Source organism: Clarias gariepinus, chromosome 10 (genome assembly GCF_024256425.1).
Source record: "Clarias gariepinus isolate MV-2021 ecotype Netherlands chromosome 10, CGAR_prim_01v2, whole genome shotgun sequence".
NCBI classification, from domain to species: Eukaryota; Metazoa; Chordata; class Actinopteri; order Siluriformes; family Clariidae; genus Clarias; species Clarias gariepinus.
This window is the reverse complement of record NC_071109.1, coordinates 25,780,796-25,801,221: the sequence shown is the minus strand read 5'-3', so window position 1 is coordinate 25,801,221 and position 20,426 is coordinate 25,780,796. Positions and strand designations below refer to the sequence as shown.

The 20,426-nt window shown below is 38.9% G+C and overlaps 1 protein-coding gene across 1 annotated transcript; it reads left to right on the top strand.

Moving 5' to 3' along the window:
* Nucleotides 1–2,758: 2,758 nt before the first annotated feature.
* Nucleotides 2,759–20,416, top strand: sfxn5b (sideroflexin 5b). The gene is made up of 14 exons (XM_053506385.1): nt 2,759–2,879; nt 9,078–9,146; nt 9,306–9,383; nt 11,928–11,954; nt 12,693–12,747; nt 14,307–14,332; nt 14,466–14,519; nt 15,890–15,946; nt 17,167–17,232; nt 17,414–17,504; nt 18,170–18,285; nt 18,365–18,450; nt 20,014–20,131; nt 20,315–20,416. The coding sequence occupies exons 1-14, from the start codon at nt 2,823–2,825 to the stop codon at nt 20,390–20,392; spliced, it is 978 nt and encodes a 325-aa protein (XP_053362360.1). The 5' UTR covers nt 2,759–2,822; the 3' UTR covers nt 20,393–20,416.
* The last annotated feature ends 10 nt before the right edge of the window (nt 20,417–20,426 follow it).

The window sequence follows — 20,426 nt, the reverse complement described above, 5'->3', positions numbered from 1 at the left end:
ATTGATGCAGAAAAGAGTTGTTGAGTAAATAATTTTATAATAAGTTTATCAGTAACAGTTTATCAGTTTTCAGTTGCTTTTTTCTGTTGAGTGACTGAACGTTGAGGAGGTTGAAATTTCCTACCATCGAGGTAATGTTATGGCCGGAGCCATAAAGCACTGTGAGAGCACATGTTAATTTGACACTTTTACAATTGATACTTTTGTTACATAGCTTTTCCAGAACATTCTCGTTTGTGTTTTATCAAGTCTTATTTATTCCAAGGTGGTTTCATTTGAAAAATAAAATTGTTTTAAAAAATCATGTGGGATTGCACTTTTTTATGAATTCAATGAATACCTGTGAATGTTTTTACATGGATGTCTTATACAAGTGTGCAGAAAAATGCTTGATTAATTTCCATCTGATTCCCGTCTCACTTTATGAGCTGAAACATGATGTCCTTGAATCAGCACTAGAGTGCACCAGAGCTCACTTACAGTTCCTTATGAAACGATTACACACACAGGGTGAGGGGAGAAGCTGACAAATTACACCTTTATAAATTATATATATATATATATATATATATATATATATATATTAATTATGAATTTCTTCATAATAGCAAAAACAACTAAGGTCTATAGTTATCAGATACTCCAGTCTACCTTCCCACAGTCACTCAAGTTATTCTAAGATATGATTTACATGGTGTTTAACACACAGTTTAAAAAGGAAGCTCCAGCCCTTGGTGTTTTCCACCAAACAATTTCCTCCTGTTTTCAAAGTAAACATGCATTCAGAAGAATTTTGATTCAAAATTTCGCACATGAGCCACCTAGTGGTAAAACGCCTGCTCCCTACAATTTATAATATAAAGATAAAACATTTCAGGTAAGTTTATCTAGCTGTTCCTGGTTGTATCTCATATAAAATTATATAAGGACACTTATGTGACACTTATATGTATATAACCACAACTATATACTGGTTATATACTTCTATATGGTTATATACTATGTAACCATAACATAACAGGCAAAAGTTTGTGGACACCTGGGCATCACATCATGCAATCTGGGTCCTCTGAATACTGTTGAAATCACACGATCGCATGGGATGCCTGTGTATGCTGCAGCATTAAAATATTTCATCACTGGAACTAAATTGCCAATCATTTCCCAGCATGATGATGTCCTGGTTCACAAAGCGAGCTCCATAAAGATTATGGTTTGCTAAGGCTGGAGTAAAAGGACTCTAGTGTCCTGCATTAAGCTCAGACCTCAACCCCACTGAACACCTTCAAGATGAACTGGAACTCTGCCTTTGATATCACTAACATTTTTGTTGCTAAATGGGTAAATCCACACCTCCTAAAAATTTCCTCTTTAAAACAATCTAAAATCTAGTGAAAAGCCGTTACAGAAAAACAGTTATAATCACAGCATAAAGGTGTGTAACCTGGATTTGGATGATCAAAAGCAAGGGTACAATCCTTTGGCCATATAGTGTATTTAAGCCTTAAATATTTTTTTAGGAATTCTTTAGAAAAATGAATTCCTTTGTTTTCTATTCAATGTTCTACATTCATTCTTTCATTTTCAGCTAAATGTTTTATCCTGGTCAGGGTCAGGATGTGTCTGGAGCCTTACAGGGAACAGTGGTTGAATGATGGGAAAGTTCATATCAGCGTGCAACACACCACCTGGCACTGATTATTTTGCTGAAACAGCACTATTCCTTACAGCGTGTGACAGCCATTAACTGAGTGATTGACTGAAAATCATCTTCTATTTTGTTGGTGCCGGCAAGGGGTCGCCACAAAACCAGAGTACCACCAAGCATGAAAAAACATGCAAACTCCACACACACAGACCCAAGGCAGGCATCAAACCCTTAATCCTGGAGGTATGAGGCCACTAAAACACTTTAATTAGGAAAGAAATGGGCATTGGTTGCTCGGTGATAGGGTTCTCACCTGCCATGTGGAAGGCCTGAGTTCGATTCCCACCCAAACCCCAGACACCTTCACCTTTTTGATACCTCCTCATACACTCACTCACCGTCTATACCGCTTTCTTCTGTATTCAGTGTCACAGGGATCTGGAGACTTAGGGCGCAAGGCTGGGTACACCCTGGACAGGGTGCCAATCCATCGCAGGGCACACGCATACATACACTACAGCTAGTTTTTATGTACGTCAATTAGCCTAATCTGCATGTCTTTGGCCTGTGGGCGGAAACCAAGCACGGGGAGAACTTATAAACTCCATGCACACAGGGACAGGAATTAAACCCTGACCTTGGAGGTGCAAGGTGACAGTGCTAACCGCTACACCACCCTGTCGCCACCTCCTCATGTACTTTTACCTCTTTTTTGAAAAAAAAAAAAAAGTGAATGTACCTCTGTTTTTTAAAGGTTATTGAAGTGTGGTTTGAATAGTTAAGGATAAGGCACTACTACCTCAACTCTTTGTCACTGAATATTGCACTTTATGTCTTTTTTTTTTTTAATCTTTTTGTAAGCTAGTTGTGTTAATTTATGTTGTATGTAGCACCTGGAGGAGCGTTGTTTCGTTTCACTATGTGGTTGTAATGACAATAAAAGTCTCAACTTGACTTGGATTCCTAACTTGGAATGTTTTCTGACAGGAAAACACTTTTTTTTATTGCTTCCCTGCGCGTGTCTTCGGTTGCGCGCGGGAGTTACCGCCAGTGAACTACATCTCCCATGGAGCTTTGCGGTTGATTGCTTCACTACTTACTCGAGTTGACTCTTCTTTACAAACGGACTCTCCGGAGCCTGGTTGTTACTTGCCGCTTGCTCTCGGCTGCAGGAATGATCGAGGCTGCAGTTAATCCCGCGTTTCAGCTCGGACAGCCGCGCTATGATCAGGTAGGACTGCAAGATCCTGCTTAAAGGGATTTTTTTTTAAACCGTTATCTTAAGAGCAAAGTGCAGCTTTGTGTATCTGCAGCCTCGGGGAGCGGTGATGAATCTATATCGGTATCTATCTATTATTAACATCATCAGATTAGCAGTGTTCGGTCTGCATTTGTAGATGAAACACACTTTTTTGTTACTCGTGGCTTCGAGGGGTTTGTTTTTGTTTGTTTGCTCAGTTAAACACTAATTAAGTCGCACCAGTTGCGAGTGCGCTGATTACTTCCCTCAAGTTCAGGTTAATGTCCATCTGCATTAAAAAAAAAACAAAAAAAAACTCATGCATGATGTGTATACAAAAAAAAAAAGCAAAGTCCGTTTCGTCTTGATCCCTTGATCTTGTAAGATCTGGGTCACATCAGTGAGAAGAATACAAAGTAACAGCTTGTCTTCAGCCTTCAGTCTTCCACAAGCGTCCTTCATCATTCCAGCCTGGCCACGGTCACATGAATCAGTGTCTATTTAAAACCCGGGGCTTCTCCATGGCAACGCCACGGTCATCTCTCACATCTCAACACTAGGACACTCAGAGAGCACCTGACCATCCTGACATGTGCGTCCAGATCACATCATTCTCACAATTCATATCTACTATAATGGTATATATGAGTAGGTCCACCCTTTTGCCACCATAACAGTGATGCACTCTGTGTTCTGATACCTTTCTATCACAATCAGCATTAATCTTTTCCTCAGTTTGATCTACACTAGCGCTTCTACTGGATGGTACTACACGGGCCAGCCTTCGCTCCCCATGTGCATCAGTAAGCCCTGCCCACCCATGACCCTGTCGCAAGATCACCTTTTTCTTCCCTGAATCACTTTTGGAATGTCCTGGCTGGAAACATCACACAAGACCTGCAATTTTGGAGACTGACCCAGTCATCACATTTTGACTTATGTCAAAGCCAATTAAATACTTATGCCCATTCCAATACATCAATTTCAGGGAAAAAAGGTTCACTTGTTGCCTAATATATCCCACCCACTTCCAGCTGTAATTGTAATAACCCAGCAAACATTGGACGACTGATGATCATCAATCGTCCAAATGTTTCCTTGGGGGCTATATATTGAAAAACACTTGGGTAAAAGTCAAAGTAACAGCTATACATGCAACCACAGAATGTACAAATGTATCTGAATGCATTTTTAGGAAATATTCTGCGTCACATATTTTATACCATTCAATGCCATTCTAACACGACTGTTTTTGGCCAGGAACGCGACGTTGCCATCGGACCAATGTTTGCTGGGGAGATACTGGAAATGTAGCTACTTTGAAAAGGGCCAAATTGTAATGGCTAGACAACTGAGTCAGAGCAACTCTTGAGCAGTTCGTGTTCGTGGGATGTTCCTAGACTGCAGTGGTCAGGACATACCAAAAGTGATCCATGGAAGGAAAACCTGTAAACTGGTGATACGGATACGTATGGTCATAGGTGGTCAAGGATGATTGATGCACATGGGGAGGGAAGACTGGCCTGTGTAGTCCGATTTAATAGAGGAGCTCAAACTGAGGAAAAGATTAATGCTCCAATAGAAAGATGTCAAAACAAAGAAATCATTACCGTTTTGGTGGCAATAAAGTGTATGTGCATGTACTGTATATATATGTGTGTGTGTGTGTGTATATATGTGTGTGTGTGTGTTTATATATATATATATATATATATATATATATATATATATATATATATATATATATACGCACACACGCGCGCGCGCACACACACATGTGATTTGGATTAGCTGATGTTTGCCCAAGGCTTCTCTCTAGTGCAGACTTTGGAGTCTTTGAAAACAGGGCAAAGGGTGAAAATGTGCAATAAACCTGTTTCCCTATAGCCATCACTTTCTATTCGTGCCCTTTTGTTGCTGGATTGCTTTGGGCGTAAGGTGCAATGTTCCTCTTGATTGTTCCTCTCTATAGATGGTCTTATCATAGTGAGATGATCGCAGTTATTGACTGACCTATCGATACAAGGCAAACATGGCATTGTAAAGAGCACCAAGAAAAATTAAACCCACAATATTTTGTTTCTTTGTGCAATTTCATGACGGTTTTAAATTTGGAAGAAGGTCTGCTGTAAACTGTAGTGTAAAACTGTTAATCAGAATGTGTCCTGATGTGTGTGTTATTTAGTCCAGAACTAAACAGGAATGTTAGAAATGCTCAAATATTTGGTTTATGCAGAGGAATTTGCGTTAGTGTGAAATGCAATACAGCACTGTTTGTACTAGTTTGTAGATATAAAATAAAAAACCTCGTCAGGTTGTTTTCATATAGTGTAGGAATTAATTCTAAAGAATTTCGCAGAAGGTGAGGCAGAAAAAACTGTCTGTATGTCAAATTGGCTGTATGGTTAGTTTCCATGCTTGAAAAATGTAAGCAGGAGGAACCGATATTATGACAGTTTTGTGAATCACAGTCTCTCTGTGCTATCTTTGGAATATCTATGATATTAGATTACTCTCACTGGGTGACTAAATAATTAGGAGTAGTAGGCGTTAACAGGAGCTCCTGTAAATGACTGCAGTTCGAAAAGAGCTGCTGGATTCTTGAATCAGACTGGTCAGCATGTGTGGAATATTCTTACATAACATCAGGCTCAGACACTAATTTACATCATGGGCCAGTATTAATGTGCTTATTGCAATATATGTTTAATACATATTCATATGGCGGACATGCTGCATAATCTAAAACAAATAATACATGGATTAAAAGAATTAATAAAATAAGAAAAATGTTGAATTATTCATATGAAGGGAGTTATGGCAGAAATATTCATTACTGGTGGTTTGTTACAGTCAGGTTTATTAGCATAAAGAATTTTCTGCTTTCTTACTATGAGAAACTGTTGTAATATTTTCCTATATAGTATTTTATTTCTGGTAAATTAAACAGCAAATAATTACACTCCTGTCTTCAGGCATCATTAGATGCTCCTTTCTAACACGGGTGTCTGCTGTGTGCAGTGTAGTAATCTATATTAAGAATGTATTGCCTTTCAGTTACGGGTGCCAGACCATAATTAAACACAGCCCTCTATAAAATAAATCAGCATAGTCTATAAGGTTATTAACGGAATTAAGGTATGAAAATAATTACATTTCGAAAAACGTAAGGAAGTGCAATTGTGGATGCATTTTTATTCTTTACTAGTAAATCCAGGAGATATTATGCAATGAGAGAATCGGGGAATAAAGGTTTGCATTGTACAAGCAGGTGTATATGTTTATTGCATTTTATACCTTTAAGAGGGCTTGGTTTTAAACATGATACAGATTCCTGTCTATACAGGCTCCTGATTGCCTTGCTGCTGTTTATAGATGGATTGAGGCCAGCTGAAGGATACAGGAGTTTTTTTTTTCCCTGTTCTTGCCAGGCTCAAGATAGCTGCGTCTCTGTGATCTATGGGGAGTATTCTCCAGAGAGAGAAGCACATGCATTATTAACAAGTGTGTTCTCCTCCAGACTTCCGCACACATACCAAAGGAAAAACAAAGTGCCTAAGAACAGCGTGTGTAGGGAAAGCAGTGAGACTGGGATGTTTTTCATAGTCTTTCCATTTGATAAAAAGAAAACCATAATGCACCGAGAGCTGCATTTTCTTTGAGTTTTCTTTTTTGCTTTTGTTTTTATTTGGATAAATATCTCAGATGGAGCTAATTGAAACTGGTGCTGTCTCACTGTGTGCTCTTTGCCAAATAAACTCTTGGCATGTCCTCCCCCTGGGCCTCAGGGGGGCATGAAACCAGGAAACGGGAAAGTTTACAGCAGCAATCACCAAGCTGGACTTCAAATACTGTCAAAAACATTTCATTTATATTATTTATGGCATTCATGTCTATATCAGTGGAGTTTAGGAAATAAGGCAGGTGGAGCAGGACATTTTGTGCATGTGAGAGTGTGCATGTATATATGTATATCTAAGATTAACACCACATACCATTTATGCATTAACATTGATTTTTGGTTATGAACCAGCAAACTGTTGACAGAATCATGGGCACGCATTTCTCATTTATGCCTGTGGGGAGCAGAGGCATGTCTGGTCCGATCCCATAGAAAAGCTAATTCAGCACAACTTACTGAACAGAGACAATGCTGACCATGATACAAAGGCAGCAGAACACACTGCAGTACAGCCCATTGCGTATGGGTTCCCAGCATTCAAAGAGACCAGGGCCACTGACCTGACTCACAAACTCCTCAAATCCCTGGGAGCCCCAACCCACGCATCACAGCACCCAAAGAATCCACCACTAACATCTAACATCCCGGTCGGTGGTGATGCCACAGCATACCCTCAGAGATCTGGTTGAGTCTTGTGGAATATATAAAGGTGCATTTCAATAAATTAGAATAATAATCAAAAAGTGAACCAGCTGTTTCAAGTCATTTCTATTTATTTTGATGATTATGGCTTACAGCTAATGAAAACCCAAAATTCAGTATCTCAGAAAAGTAGAATATTGTAAGAAAGATCAATATTGGAGACTCATGGTGTGTCACACTCTAATCAGCTAATTATCTAAAAACACCTGCAAAGGTTTCCTGAGCCTTTAAATAGTCTCTCAGTCTGGTTCAATAGGCTGGCTGTTCAGAGTGTTGTATCCAAGCAATAATGGAAAGTTAAATGGAAGGAAAAAAAGATGCACAAGCAACAGGGATAACCGCAGCTTTGAGATGATTGTGAAACAAAGCCCATTCAAGAACTTGGGGGAAATGGTGAAAGTACATTTATTACCTGTATTTTGTTGATAACAATAATAATAAGAAGAAAACAGACATAATAAAAATATATAACAATTTGTACTAAAGATCATAAGATGCAGTCTTTAGAAGGTTAGGTCTTATGGAATATTCCCATTATAATAAAAGTAGAAAACATTCAGCCAAATGATTGGAGACTCATTGACGTGAAGATGTGGCTTTCACAGTGAAGATGGACAATAACATGAACTTTTTAAAGCAGTCTATGACGTTTCAGGCAAATAATTGGATCTGAATCCAGTAGAGCAGCAAAATTCCTCCTGAACCAGCAGACCTGAAGACAGGGAAGAAACCTAACGCTTGGTGATGTAAATTTAAGTGTTCTCATTGTTACTTTAACCATATACAGTAGGGACAGCTGTGAGAGTGAAATGCAACAACATTCTCCAGGACTGTGGTCCAACATAACACAGAACAGAATTGCACGAGACTACACATAACTAACTTAAACTATAAACACAAAACTAAATATAGTGCATGAGTGCAAGCATGTGCAAACATTGCGAGACTGTATTATTCTACTAAAAATGCAAACACAAGAGCACAGTGGGCACAGTGCAACACCGACCAGTACTTAGTTCTAGCATGAATGAAGTGCAAAGAAAAAAAAGTGTAATAATGTGTTTTAATGGTTCATGGTCATTCTTTAATACCCCTATATATATATATCCTGTTTTGCTCACTACAGTGGTTTTAAATGAGTACATTTAAAGAGATGAATCTGCAGAGGCAGCACAAGTATTACATTACGCGGTGGATCAGGAGGCATTCAATACTACCCCTTTTCAACTGCATCCCCCCGCTATGCATCCATCCTGCTCATTATTTCCCTCCTTTATTGGGCCAACCAGTAGGTACTGAGCCAAGTTGCCTCACAATACCCCAACGTGGTGAGCTACTAAAGACATTCAGGCTATGCCTCCCACTGGTGGAGATTCCAGTACAGCTCTGATTTAGAAATGTAATGTTAAACCCGCTGCATGTAGAAACACACAGTGGATCCTGGATCCGAGAAAACAGGATAGCACTGTAATAAAATCATGGAAGTGCTCGCCATAAGAAGTATGCATCACACCTGCTATGATTAAATTAAATAGTCCATTCTTTGTAAGCCTGCTTTTTTCCAAAAGTTATTTAGTGTATCCCATCCCACCTTTATTGCTGTTGGTGCTCACTGCTGCTTTTTATAGCAGATGGTCTTTTTTTAATTTAATGTAGTTGTGGTTACTGTTATGTTATAAATGCAAACTCAGTAGAATCTTCTAGTGACATGTGTATTAAGATACATATACCATATTGGTACAGTGCAGCATTACCCTTGCCCAGGGTTGGCATCAACTCTCGATTTGCTCTTTGTTTTCCTGCAGAGCTCCTTCCTTGGCAGGTTCAGACACTTTGTAGACATCATCGACCCCAGAACTCTATTTGTATCAGAGGTAAAATGCACTTTCAATAAAAATACATTGCACATTCCTTTGCTTTCTATTATTTTGATTTCAGGTTATTAACTGATTTTGATTTAAAAAAAAAACAAAAAAAAAAAAACTTTGACCTATTCTTTAAATTTAAAATGATTTCTGACTTCATCCTTCCAGGCTCAGTTGAAGCAATGTGTTGCTCTCCTGGATGATTTTAAACATGGGACTCTTCCTCCTGGAACAACAGATCAACAGGTGAAACAGCTCAGACTAATTATTTCAGGAAATGTCCTTATTATAACTGTACGGCAAAAAGTGTAATCCCAAAATTCTTCATACACTGGAGGAAATTAAGACCTGAAATGGCTTCTCAATCCAGCTATGAGACTGATTTCAATATGATATTCTTCATTGATGCAGGCGGCACGGTGGTGTAGGGGTTAGCACTGTCGCCTTGCACCTCCAGGGTCCGGGTTCAACTCCTGGCCAGACTCGATTCCCGTCTCTGTGTGCATGGAGTGTGCATGTTCCCCCCCGTGCTTGGTGGGTTTCCTCCCACAGTCCAAAGACATGTAGGTTAATTGGTGTTCTTAAATTTTTCATAGTATGTGTGTGTGTATGTGTGTGTGCCCTGCGATGGATTGGCACCCTGTCCAGGGTGTATCCTGCCTTGTGCCCTAAGCCTCCTGGGATAGGCTCCAGGTCCCCATGACCCTGAGTACAGGATAAAGCGGTATAGAAGATGAGTGAGTGAGTGATTCTTTATGCAAAGGCATTCTGGGGGAAAAAGTGAGAAATTAACATATACATGTATGTGTTGTGGAGTCATGCCTTGTGAGGCAGCATGAAGGAAACCAACACAATGTGTGTGTGAGGCACACCTTTTTTTTTTCTTTTGCACATACTTTGTTATACATAATATTTTTTTTATTTTATGACTGTAATATTAAGTCAGTAAAAAAACATTTCCAAGCATTAGTATTCCAGGAAAAAAAGATTAATCTTGGAGGGATATAACTGTAGCCCAGAAAGGAAAGCAGTATATTATGTAAAAGACAGCTTTTCAGACAGCTTTTCTGGGTTTTGCATTCATAAAACAAGAAGCAGGTGAGATAAAGTCCTAAGGTGGACTGTAGTTGGGTCTGCAGGATGTTCAATAAAACTGAGCAGCAAATTTCATTTTAAAACTGAACAAATTGTTTAATGTTGTTTAATGTTCAAATTTTAATGTAGATTTTTTTAAGGCATGTAAGATACTACAATATAAAAACTACTGTACAGAAATGCAGTAAAGTAAGAATAAGTAAATAAATAAAGAAAATATATACTGTATGTGTATATATATAATTTTATCAATTTACAAAATGCAAAGTGAGTGAACAGAAGAAATATCGAAACCAAATCAATATTGCTTGTAACCCTTAACTACTTACTACAAGATGTACTGTTCAAGCTATTTTAATGAAGCAGGCAGCGTTGGATGATGGACACAATGGTCGGCCAAGAAAACAAAAAGCAGGAGATGTAATGTAAGACACAAGCTTTGACATCGGGAGAAGTTCCGCTGGGCAATTAGCAAAGAACTGGCGGGATCCAGTGGGACTCGGGTGTATGCATCTACTGTCCAAAGGAGTCTGGACAACAGTGGTCTTCGTGGGAGAAATGCAGCACAAAAGCCATGGAAACTGCCATGGAAACAAGGTTAAGCAACTTAACTATCTATGAAATCATAGAAACCGGGGTGCAGAAAAATGTCAGCAGGTGCACAGGACTAATGAGTCAAATATTTTTTTTTTACTATTGGCTGTAGCAGGAGGCAGGTTGTTTGCCGGAGAGCTGGACAATAACGAGTGTCTCCAGGCAACAGTAAGGCATGGTGAAAGTTCTTCGCAATTTTGGGGCGTTTCTACAAATAAAGTTGGAGATTTGGTCAGGATAATGGTGTCCTCAATGCCGAGAAACACTGACAGATACTTATCCATCATGCAGTAAAATAAAGGAGGCGTCCGATTAGGCCCAAATTTATTCTGCAGCAGGTCAACGGCCACAAACATACAGCCAGTGTCATTAAGAAATAGCTTTAGTGTAGAAGTGATGGTTTCACCACCACAAAGCCCTGATCTCAACATTTACATTTGGTAGATGCCGTTATCCAGAGCGACTTGCATTTTTATCTCATTATACATTTGAGGGTTAAGGGCCTTGCTCAAGGGCCCAACAGGGACAACTTGGTGGTCGTGGGATTTAAACCTGGGATCTTCCAAACTGTAGTCCAAAGACTTAACCACTGAGCTACTCCTGACCTCAACATCATTGAGTCTGTGTGAGATTACATGAAGAGACAAGGATTTGAGACAGCCTATATCCGAAGATGATCTGTGGTTAGTTCGCAGAGATGTTTGGAACAACCTTCTCCGAAAACTGGTTTGGCAGGCAAATGGTGGTCACACCAAATACTGATTTGATTTGGATATCTTTTCTGTTAATTTACTATAGAGTTTGTTAATTGATTCAAATAAATTATCAACATTTCTTTTTTTTAAAACATGCTTACTTAACAGCATTTTCCCACATCTGCCTAAAACCTCTGCACAGTGGTGTATGTATACAACTATTATAATAATGAGTAAAGACAGAAGAAATGTTAATACATGTACGTTAAAGAATTTGAAGAATCTTCAAGAGCCTAGATGTGGGTTTGATACTTTTTTTAGTTTTTCGGTATTTAATATAAGACCCCAAGCTTTCTTCTTTACTTGACCTTTTTGTTCTGTATTTTTGTCAACTTTTATTTTCCAGCTCTGGGAGGCTCAGAAGGTGAAGCAGGTGAGACAAACCTTAAATGTTCACTGGTGATGTTCATTCTGTGTGTGTGTGTGGTGTGTGTGTCTGAAATATTTTTTGTGCTTTTTCTGGATCAACACCCTTTTGTTTCTGGAACAATGTTCTTTTTATCCGATCACTGATGCCATTATTATAGTCCCCTGCTGGACTCGGTCTATTTAAAAATTCTGTCCACCATGAACAGTTCACTAAACAATTATTAAAAGTTTTTTATTAATGTTTTGTAGATCAGTAATGTAAAGTTTTTTTTAATTTGTTGAATATATTAAAACATTGATCATTTAGCTACTGTTGGCCATTTTATCCCAGTCAAGCAGTATTTGTTCTTTGCAGAAAAAGGTATTGGGTCATTGTTGAACTTAAGTTTAAGCATATTCCATATAATTTTTTTAATGGGCTGTTCTTTTTTTAATGAGGTGCGATCATTAGTTATTCACTTTGTGTTTTTAGCTGTTTAATCCGCTGAGCTCTAATGCTAGCTGATATGCGTGACATTAATAAACACTCTTTGGGGCTTAAACAGATGGTCAAAATTTTTATACTTCATTTGCATAATGTTCTGTATTGAAATGCAGATCTACACAATAGCTTTCCAGTTGGTAAACAGATCTCACAGAGGCAGCAACTGATTAAAAGTGACATCTGCTCTACATGTACAGTATGTACATCAGTATAATCAGTATGTGTGTGTGTGTGTTTGTGGTATTTATTCCACTACAGGCTATTATTCACCCTGACACAGGACAGAAGATCTTTATGCCATTTCGTATGTCAGGTATGGATGCATTATTATTATTATTATTATTATTATTATTATAATAACCCATCAAAATCGGGATTAATGCTTGCAACCATTTAGTTTTTGTATATTTGTCTAAAGTGTTATTCAAATATACTTTATATAAAATTTCTATTTTTTACAAGACTTGTAATCAGGTTTAGTTAAAAAAAAAAAAAATCATAATCTATCCTGCATAAATCACCACCTTTATTTATCACCATTAAAATTTTTCCCTTCCACAAAATTTAATATCTGTTCTCCTAAAAAATCTAAATAAGGCCACAGTGAGGGCAGTTATGATTTGTTCCAGTTATCTCACGCCCAAGCTAGATGTACAGTAGCATGGTTGATACCAAGATGCGGGAACACTGTTGCTAGGCAACTGAGAAATATGGACCCTCAATATAAGATGGCTGCTGACTAAGGCTAAGGTATAAAATATACTATAAATTGAAAATGTTGATTAGATGTCAGCAGTTTCCTCAGGAATGCTTGTCAACACTTTGTATGACTAAAATCAATCCAGTTCAATTCAGTCATGCTGTTATTTACATTTACATTTATTACATTACACTTTACTCTCATCCAGAGCGACTTACAAAAGTGCTTAAGTTTCTGTCATTGGATAGATCCCCACATCAGGCTACTTTGGATAGATAGATCTATACACTGTCAATTATTATTATTATTATTATTATTATTAGGGAAATTTGTTGGTTTTTGTTTCACATTTTAAACTTAAAAAGACATCAGCTACTGTCTGATTGCTGCAAATGAAAACTCGTGTTACTTAACAAACCTGTAACAAAAGATCACCATGAAAAAAAACCCTTAATAAATCATATCACATCTTATTATCAGTATCTCAGCATTGTTCTTTAAAAATGAATTGACCTTGGCATTTTTATAATCTAAACCTTGGAAAGTATTATCCTGGAAAGGTTAAACATTTCAGATTCCATATAATGTAAAAATAAATTAACATTTTACAGATTAACACATTTACATCTATTCCCCTCCATACTTAAAACACCGCCTTGTTTGCATGAAGCTTAATGAGCACCAGGGATTCATGGAAAGCTAAAAGCATCGTTTGTATTTAAAGGAGGCTGCTCAAAGATGCTGCTTACATAAATAAGGCTGATGGCTTGAATATCCATGTTTTTCCTATTAGACCTTACACAGCCCCAAAGCAAAGGAGTCTAATGTTACTCTTAAATCCCTTTTTAAACCTTCATCTGAATGTTCGCAGCTTTTATAGTCAGGATAAGAGCTCTGTAAATTCTGGCTGTGTAAATGTACTCATCACAGCTTTAATCTTAAGTAGCTCCAGGGATATGCTTCATGTGGAAGCTGGTTTTCAAGGTAAAAGCTATAAGCGAGGCAGCTCAATAGCAGTAAAGTATAAATGACTGTAATGAGTTTGTGTGCAGAGGCGCTTGGTTTTATTATTGCACTGCTTTAGATAAATGTACAGGCCAGAGGAATAAAACATTTTTGTGTGTCTTTAGGAGTTTTGTTACTTTTCTACCAAACGCTCTTTTCTTTCTTAGGTTATGTTCCATTTGGGACGCCTATAGTAAGTGTTTGTATAGTTTGGCTGGTTTTATTTTTTATTCTAATATAATAATCAGTCTAATAATGAATAGTAAGTAATAATAATAAAATTCATAATAAATAAAATATTACTAACGTCTATATGTATTTTGCAGGTTGTTGGCCTTCTTCTTCCAAACCAGACATTGGCATCCACTGTGTTCTGGCAGGTAAATTATCCCACTCTGTCTCCTATTACTACTCCTGGTGGGAAAAAGGAATTTAATTTGCACTGTGACTTTCTCACACACAAGCCTGTTTTACAAAAGAGAAACACACACAGACGCTAAAAGCATACACACAGACACACACTGCACACAGACGCTAAAATCACATTCAGACAAGACTGTATCTTAAGTCGGACAGAAAACATGACGAAGTGTGTGTATAATAATCAGCACCAGGTAGGGATATGTCCCGATGCAAAGCAGAGCTACTGTTTAAACCCTAATAACCGATAACATATCAATGTTTTTTTTTTTTTTTTTGTATGCTGACTAAATTTTTTTTATATACTAAAGAATGGTGTATTACTGTATATGAGGGCTGTACCAAGTGAGCGCAACCTTTTTATTAACCGACATGTCATTCAAATTGCACATGTTGGTAGAACAGCTCTTTCACTGCACAATGGTGGTCCTCAACATCCTCAATGAAAAAATCCCCTTTGATGACAGTTGATGGTCTCCTACTGCGCTACAGAGTGCTTACGGAGACGCCAAGAGCAACGTGCACAGATGGATGATGATGTATAAAGAAGGAGAAATCAGCACTGAAGACGAACTACACAGTGAAAGTCCATCACCTGTGACAAAGCTGGTTTTCAAAGAGGCTTTAAGAGATGGGTGCAGAGATGGTGCAAATTTATAATTTATGCTGGGGACTATGTTGAGTAGTACCTTTGTATAGAGGAAGAGTTACTCTACCAACATCTGCAATTTGAACAACCTGAAAGTACAATATAAAGTATATATTTTATTATTGTTATTATTAATAATAATAATAATAATGATAATAATCATAAAATTTACACCCACCTTTGCTTTACTTTTGGAAGCAAGTGAGTTCCCGTTGTCACTTATGTCATCGCAGCTAGAAACAGCTGTTCCCTTACCAGCCTTTTTCATCTCTTCTGGAGTTTAAAGCAAAGAATATACATCTTCCTTCGATATCGGGAAACCACAAAGTTCTTAAAAGATTCTCAATGGGAGAAAATTTACCAAGTCAAAACTATTCACAATGATTAAATGGTTTTGTTTGTTAAACATCTACGCTAAGTTAATCTGTTGATTTTTTTATGTTAGATTATGTGGATCATCTGCCATGCAAAACCCTGTACATGAGTTCAATTTAAAGTATAACATATTAAACCAAGCACATGAATATAAAGTTGACTCACAGTTGAAACATTAATCAACCTTCTGATTGTGAGAGTTTGAGAGATTCGTACGACTGAGCAGTATTAGTTAAGCATTGTGTACTAGCATGCAAAGAAATGTTTATACCCTGCCTTCTAACCATCGCCCTGTCTACCCCACAGTGGTTAAACCAGAGCCATAACGCTTGTGTAAACTACGCCAACCGTAACGCCACCAAGGTACAGTGGCTTTACTCACTTTATTAAGGTCAGTTTTTTAACAATATTTACTGTTAGTGCAGATGGACTCGCAGTGAGGCGATGCTTCATATCACTTCCGTGTAAATGAGCTTTAGTTACTGCTTAAGGCAGGACATCTGCTCTGCATCTGCTCCCTGACCCCAGACTGTCATCTCGCCGGGGTGTGTGTGTGTGTGTGTGTGTGTGTGTGTGTGTGTGTGTGTGTGTGTGTGTGTGTGTGTGTGTGTGTATGTGTGTGTGTGTGTATGTGTGTGTGTGTGTATGTGTGTGTATGTGTGTGTGTGTGTATGTGTGTGTGTGTGTGTGTGTGTGTGTGTGTATGTGTGTGTGTGTGTATGTGTGTGTGTGTGTATGTGTGTGTGTGTATGTGTGTGTGTGTGTATGTGTGTGTGTGTGTATGTGTGTGTGTATGTGTGTGTGTGTGTGTGTGTGTGTGTATGTGTATGTATGTGTGTGTGTGTGTATGTGTGTGTGTGTGTGTGTGTGTGTGTGTATGTGTGTGTGTGTGTATGTGTGTGTGTGTGTATGCGTGTGTGTGTATGCGTGTGTGTGTATGCGTGTGTGTGTATGCGTGTGTGTGTATGCGTGTGTGTGTATGCGTGTGTGTGTATGCGTGTGTGTGTATGCGTGTGTGTGTATGCGTGTGTGTGTATGCGTGTGTGTGTATGCGTGTGTGTGTATGCGTGTGTGTGTATGCGTGTGTGTGTATGCGTGTGTGTGTATGCGTGTGTGTGTATGCGTGTGTGTGTATGCGTGTGCGTGTATGCGTGTGCGTGTATGCGTGTATGCGTGTATGCGTGTATGCGTGTATGCGTGTATGCGTGTATGCGTGTATGCGTGTATGCGTGTGCGTGTGTATGTGTGTATATGTATGCGTGTGTGTGTATGCGTGTGTGTGTATGCGTGTGCGTGTATGCGTGTGCGTGTATGCGTGTGCGTGTATGCGTGTATGCGTGTATGCGTGTATGCGTGTATGCGTGTATGCGTGTGCGTGTGTATGTGTGTATATGTATGCGTGTGTGTGTATATGTATGCGTGTGTGTGTATATGTATGCGTGTGTGTGTATATGTATGCGTGTGTGTGTATATGTATGCGTGTGTGTGTATATGTATGCGTGTGTGTGTGTGTTCAGAATGGTTAGGATAGTCTTCAGATCCTCAGGAATGTAAACCTGATTCTGACACTTTTCTCTTCCCAGCCCACGCCGACATCAAGGTTTATTCAGGGCTACCTGGGAGCTGTGACGAGTGCCGTCTCAATTGCGGTCTGTTATAAAAGGGTCAAATAAACCCATGTTAATAATTATAAAGAATGACAGAGTGACAAACTATTCACTGTATATTTTAACAGTTTATAACTTATAAATAATGGTTGTTTACTGTTATTTTAGTGGAGAATGTTTTAAAACTGTTACTCAGTAGTTTTTACTCTTGGTTGGTTTTTAGGTCGGTTTGAATGTGCTTATAGAGAAATCCAGGAAATTTAACCCAGCCACCAGACTCATCATACAAAGATTCATTCCTTTCCCTGCTGTAGGTGTGTACTGTAATATTCTTTATAGTAAATAAATAATGATCTCGTGCTGGCACCCTCTCACCACTTCATCTGGCCCACATACAGTATCACTGTGGAATGAAGGCCTGGAACTGCCATGAAACAATGGCATATTAACAAAAACTGCACCATGCATTATTCATTTATCAGATACAGTACCAGATTGCAAATACAGTCAACGTCTTAAACATGGCCTGTTTACATCGCCTAATAAACACACTCCCTCACTCATCACCTATACCACTATATACTGGGGCCTATCCCAGGAGATCTAGGGCACGAATCAGGGTACACCCTGGACGCACACAATCACATTTATAAACTATAGGCAATTTGGAAATGCCAGCCTTATCTGCATGTCTTTGGACTGTGGGAGGAAACCCACCAAGAAGGGGTGACATTCGATCCCTATGCACACAGACAGGAACCCCGTACCTGGAGTCGACAGTAATAACCACTAAGCCGCTGTGCCGCCCCTAATAAACACAATCAATTTTAAAACACAATCTCTTTTCCTAAGTTTGGCAGCACTGTCATGTATCTCTACCTCATACAGCACAACAGGAAGGTGACATTACTTTAGTAACATTCGTTCTTCCTCTGTGCTGAAAAGCACTTATGTTTCCATTACTCCTTTTTGTTAACAGCTAGTGCGAATGTGTGCAACGTGGCTCTCATGAGACACACCGAACTCTCCGAGGGAATCGATGTGCTAGACTCTAATGGGAATGTGGTGGGCTCTTCACGGATAGCAGCCAAACATGTGAGTGGTTCAGTGACAAATTCCTGTGTACTGTAAGAAAGTAAGAATTTAAGACGTGACTGATGTTCTTGTTTCACAGGCACTGATGGAGACAGCGTTTACACGGGTGGTCCTGCCACTGCCTATATTTGTTCTCCCTCCTATCATCATGGCCTTTGTGGAGAAGTATTGACTTTTTTATACTACAGCTCTGTTGAAGGCTCACTTGTGATTGACCAGAAGGTGTTGATTTATTTATATGTACTTGTTGTCAGACATAACATTACAACCCAAAACATTATGCCCAGTATTAAGTACAGTAGATTCCTCAACAGTGAAGCTTTTGGGTGCTGTGGGTTGTGGAGTGGATTAAACTTTTTTTGTTTGGTGCATCAGATTTCATTTGAGATTTGGGGAATTTTGAGGTTGGGTCTATGACATTGGGTTCTTTACCTGTCGTGCATGGCGGGTTGTGGTGCACCGGGTGTTCTGGTGCACTTTCTGTCATGGCGATCATCGACCTTTTTTTTTTTTTTCAGCAATTTGTGTTGCATTGGCTTTTCTGTTGACTTGTACCAGATGAGCTGGCTTTACATCTCCACGAGCATTGGGGAGCCTTGGGTGCCCATGATCTTGCCACCAATGTACTTGCATATAATTGATAATCAATGTTAATTTGTTATTGGTTTATGGTATTTACGATATGATATTGCTGATCAGGGGGTATATAAATGGATTTTTTTTAAATGTGCGCTATAGGGAAGTTTTATGCAAGTCGATGTTAATTTAGTATTTTTAGAGTGTCTTTCAATCACATAAGAGGAAAATCTGTTTTCAGTCACCGGAAATTCTTTGCGACGGAGGGCTTTTTGGTTTATATGGAAAATAATATGCTGTATTTTTGCATTTCTTACCTTCATGAGAGAGAGAGAAAGAACAGAAGGTTGGTTTACAGCTTCTATAATTTAAATGATAATGGGAACCAACTTGTTTTGCAGACTTTCCACAACAGTAAAAATGCCTCCAGGCAGATAAAATACAATGTTTTGCTCTGTAATGAAATGAAAATTGTAAATGATGGTTGGGACACACCATTATAGGACACTAGTAAATTTCATGGTTGTAAAAGCGCCATCAAACTATCCCAATGTTGATTTTTAATAGCATCAGATCCACTGTGTTTTATTCCTTACTCGTTGTAGTATAACTGGTAAGGGAATCTTAACACCAAAAGCTTAAGGATTAATAACCTTATTAATCGTAACACTATATACAGTTGATTAGAATTAGTTAAGATTAAACATTAAGCTAAAATTAGGTAGGTGTTTATTATATCACATGAAGTATAGGTGGCACAGCTGCTGGGGGTTCGAGTCCTGCGTCTGATCGTGTGTGTGTGTGTGTGGAGTTTGCATGTCCTCCCTGCGCTTGGTATGTTTCCTCCCAAGACATGGCTAGTAGGTTGATTGACGTTCCCAGATTGCCAGTAGCGTGTGATGGGTTGCGTGAGTGTTTTTGTGCAGTCCAGGATCTACCCTGCCTTGCGCCCTAAGTTCCCTAAAATAGGCTTCACGCCGCCTACGACTCCATACAAGATAAGCGGTTTACATAATGGCTGTATGGATGGAATGATGATTATATAACACCAGGAAACATATGGGATTTTTTTAGTATGTTTTTAGCTTTTGCTCGGCCAGGTATTGTGATGTAGAAGAAACTTTTTTTCGCCTCCTGTTCCTCTGCCCCCAGGCTGCCGCTGATGCAGAGCCACCGCCGGCTCATGCTGCCCATCCACAGCTTAGTGTGCCTGGCCGTGTTCGGGCTCTCTCTGCCTCTCGCCATCAGCCTCTTCCCACAGATGTCTCAAGTAAGATCACACTTCTTTATCTCTTAGTAAAGAATCATTTTTCACAGCTCATCTCTCATGAGATCGATCTCGCTGTGTTTAAAAGAGTATTTTATTTTGTATTTTTTGCAAGTTTGCACGAAGAATGATAGATGCTTAAACCGGAGAGCTGCATCCTGCTAATCATTTTTTCACACTTTACAGATTGAGGCTTCTCACCTTGAGCCGGAAATTGCCATGGCAACCGATTGCAAGGTGCTGACCTATAACAAGGGACTGTGAAAAAAGCAAACAGAAAGAGAGAGAGAGAGAGAGA

Coding starts and splice junctions, on each gene's coding strand:
- sfxn5b (XM_053506385.1), top strand. CDS start 2,823: ATGATCGAGGCTGCAGTTAATCCCGCGTTTCAGCTCGGACAGCCGCGC. Junction 11,955..12,692: donor AGGCTCAGAAGGTGAAGCAG/GTGAGACAAACC, acceptor ATTCCACTACAG/GCTATTATTCACCCTGACAC. Junction 12,748..14,306: donor TATGCCATTTCGTATGTCAG/GTATGGATGCAT, acceptor TTTCTTTCTTAG/GTTATGTTCCATTTGGGACG.